The 3513-nt window shown below is 39.9% G+C and overlaps 1 protein-coding gene across 1 annotated transcript in view; it reads right to left on the bottom strand.

Annotated features, from left to right (window-relative positions):
- Positions 1-393: 393 nt before the first annotated feature.
- The window catches only part of FUCA2 (fucosidase, alpha-L- 2, plasma), a 17592-nt gene continuing 14472 nt past the window's right edge, over positions 394-3513 (bottom strand). Inside the window, exons 6-7 of the mRNA XM_006834704.1 lie at positions 1813-1921; positions 394-534 (exon numbers count right to left, since the gene is read on the bottom strand). Coding sequence (XP_006834767.1) covers positions 394-534; positions 1813-1921 — 250 coding nt within the window. The remainder of the gene's footprint in view (positions 535-1812; positions 1922-3513) is intronic.

Genomic DNA, 3513 nt, shown 5'->3' with positions numbered 1-3513 from the left:
ATACAAAAAAACAATTATCTGAACCATTAAAAATACATATTAAATATAAACGTATGTGTGGCAATGAAGGTGAGGTTGGTTTATGACTTGGCAGTGTTTTGTTCTGTTGTACATAGGGTCGCTGAGTTGGTACCGACTCAAAAGCACCAACAACAATAAATATATACATTTATTATATACCACCAATTCTTAGCTACTCTAAAAACATTTCCACCTCCTAATCACACACAGAAACAAATTTATCGTGAAAAGATTTTAATGGTAAAGTACAAGTACACTGGAATGTTCAGTTACATGAGGCATTTAAAAAACAATTTAGGGAAAAAAGAATTGAATTGCCCAAATAATTACTTAAATGTTCTTGGCTAATTATCTTCTCCATGTGCTTCAATTCTAGAGCACACTGGTCAGTTCCAGAGCCCAGCCCCATTTACAGGGAAACTGATTGATAGTGAGATGGGGCAGATTTACCATAATACCAGTTTGTTCTGAAGAAGTCCACTTAAGTGACTGTCCATGTCCCAGGAGTTTTACCTACAATTAAGCACACACACACACATGCCACCAAATGCATCAGTTTGATTGATCTACTTTTTACAAGGAAGAAATGGATGACATTTTTTAAAAGCATAAAAGACAGGAAATTCACTTTTTACCTTTTTCCCATTTTATATTTTTAACCCTTGATTCAACTGGGTGCATATATCTCTCTTGCTCTTTCATTGCTCTCAAGAGGAAATAAAGTGCACGGTAGTTGGGGAAGAATTCTAGAGTCTGAATGGAGGGTCAGAGAGGTAAGGGTACTGAAGAGAAGATAGGGATAGAAAACCCATCTGCCCAACTCTGACCTGCCCACTTCTTACACAGGATGTTTGGAGAAAGGCTGCCCTCCCTTGTCCTGTACTCTCTAACCACCCTCAGACTCCTCAGTCATGTCCATGAGTCAATAAGGCATCAAGTTTATCTGTTATCCAAAGGAGCTTCAAAAATTTTATGGGAAAGTAGAATTAAAAGCTAATGGATTTTTTCCACGAACGTTTTGAAGCCCTCTTGTATATCCTTAGTCTTAATTTATACTCAGTGAATTCAAATATGTAGTTCTTTTAAACTAGAAAATTCTGCTCATTGGATGGAGCAATATAAAAACCACGAACTTTGAAGTAACATATTTAATTGGTGTCAGAAAGAACACAGATAAACATAATCAGTACCCTAACCAGACTACTGAGCTATAAGTGAACACTAGATCTGAACTCCATCTCTTGGCCAGATAACCACATGGCTTAGGCATAAACACAGACAGGCGTTGCACACAGATAATTCACCTCCAGTGGGATCGTGAATGACTTAGTAAGGTGTTTTTAAATGATCCCAGTGTCAGGCCAGGTGATTATTACTGTTAGATTCATCTTAAACTTTCTCCAAAGGTTTTTGTAAATTTTAAAAGAAGGGCCTGATATCTTTGATTCAGAAGTGTCCTGGGTGGGGTCTCAGGGAAGCATCTGAATTCCAGTTTTATGAATAGAACAATTTTGGATGCATGCAGTTCAACTAGAACAACATAGAATTACTGCAAAGAATGACATCTACTTTGCATTGACATGCAGGGTGCTATAAGTTTTGGTTTTCTGAGAAATGAATAAAAATATCAAAGGTTTTGCCCAAATATTGCCATCAATGAAGTTACTCTTACATGGTAGAAAAAAAATGTGCATAAAAGCTATTCTTATAGTTAAAAAAAACTTATATTTTCATAGGTAATCCTAAGCAGCAATTTAAAGGAACAACAAAGATAACAAAAGTCCACCTTACCGTTGTTGAACCGAAAGTAGCTTTGGGTTGGCCAAGAAACAGCTGTCCTGATGTGGGCCATTTAAGAAAAAGGGCATACACCAAATCTTCTTTTGGTTTGGATGTGTACCTAGTTAAACAACACAGGATGGCAGTAACCAAGACACACCCCATGCTGCTGTTTATTCATGGGTAAGTCTGTAGTTGTTTGACAGGGCACATAATTTACCAATGGCTTCATTACAGGAAGGAAGGACAAAGAGCCGTGGGAAGCCTAAAAAGCATCTCCCTTCCCCAACTCCCCAATAATCAAGGATGTTCTTAGAAAATAGGTTCTTATCAAACTATTTTTTCAAGAGCTGGAAAATGAAGTGATGGGGGGTTTGAACCAAAAATTAGGGGGCAAGAGTTAAAAAGTCTTTCCACCTACTGACGGAAATCTATTTAGTCATTAATTCAATAAACATATTTTGGCACTATGCTACATCCTGTACTCAGTGCGACGGATATGATAGGAAAAAGGGGGAGAAAACGCACAGAATTCTTGCTCTCCTGGAAACATTAAGTAACCACAGGTGAGTCTCCATAGGACCTGGATGTTTCTCTGAGCCTCAAAGACAGGAGGGATCTGAGCATGGGAGCAGTACAGTCTGACTCATTTAAAAGAGGATGCTGGCTGCTCTGAAGAAGAAGACGACAGGTAAGAATAGAAACAATCCAGGACAAATGAATAAGGACTGACAATAAGAAGTTACAGGAGAAGGTCAGTGTCTACAAAGTTCAACATATGAGTCTGGAAATATACATCAGTATTTAAAGCCAGGAAAGTGTATGACACCACATGGAAAAAACAGAAAAGTAAAAGTCCAAAGACTAAGGATTTAGAGGTTACGTATAGGAGGTGGAACTGGCAAAGGGACACTAAGAAAGAGCAGTCAAGGAGTCTACTACAAACCAGCAGAGACTAATCACCTGAGACAAATGCTGCTGATAGCGATCAGAAAGTTAAAACTGAAAACTGACCATGGACTTGTTGTTACGTGCTGTTGAGTCGGTTCCGACTCATAGCGACCCTGTATAGGGTTTCCAAGGAACGACTGGTGGGTTTGAAGTACCAACCTTGCAGCTCAAACTGACTAGCAATCCAGTGTATTATCCTGCAGCACAACACCAGGACTCTGACCATGAACATGTTAAGTGCCATAGAGTCAGTTCTGACCCATAGCAACCCTGTATAGGATTTCCGAGCAGCTGGTGAGCTTGAACCACCGACCATGCAATTCAAACAGTTTTCCAGTCTGGCGCATTAACCCACAGCACCACACCAGGATTCCAACCATGAACTTGCTGTTGTTGTTAGGTGCCATGGAGTTGGTATGGGCTCATAACAACTTTATACACAGCAGAACGAAACACTGCCTGATCCTGGGCCAACCTCACTACTGTTGCCGCACTTGAGTCCATGGATGCTGCCACTTTGCCAATCCATCTCTTTGAGGGGGTCTTCTTTTTCTCTGACACTCCACCTTACCAAACATGGTATCCTTCTCCAGAGAATGGTCCCTCCTGACAATATGTCCAAAGTATCAGAGACAAAGTTTGGCCATCTTAGCTTCCAAGGAGCATTCTGGCTGCACTTCTTCCAAAACAGATCTATTGGTTCTTTTGGCAGCCCATGGCACTTTCAATATTCTCCTCCAACACCATAACTCAAAAGCATCA

This window comes from Chrysochloris asiatica, unplaced genomic scaffold (genome assembly GCF_000296735.1).
Source record: "Chrysochloris asiatica unplaced genomic scaffold, ChrAsi1.0 scaffold00013, whole genome shotgun sequence".
Lineage (NCBI taxonomy): Eukaryota > Metazoa > Chordata > Mammalia > Afrosoricida > Chrysochloridae > Chrysochloris > Chrysochloris asiatica.
This window is presented reverse-complemented; position numbering and strand designations above follow the sequence as displayed.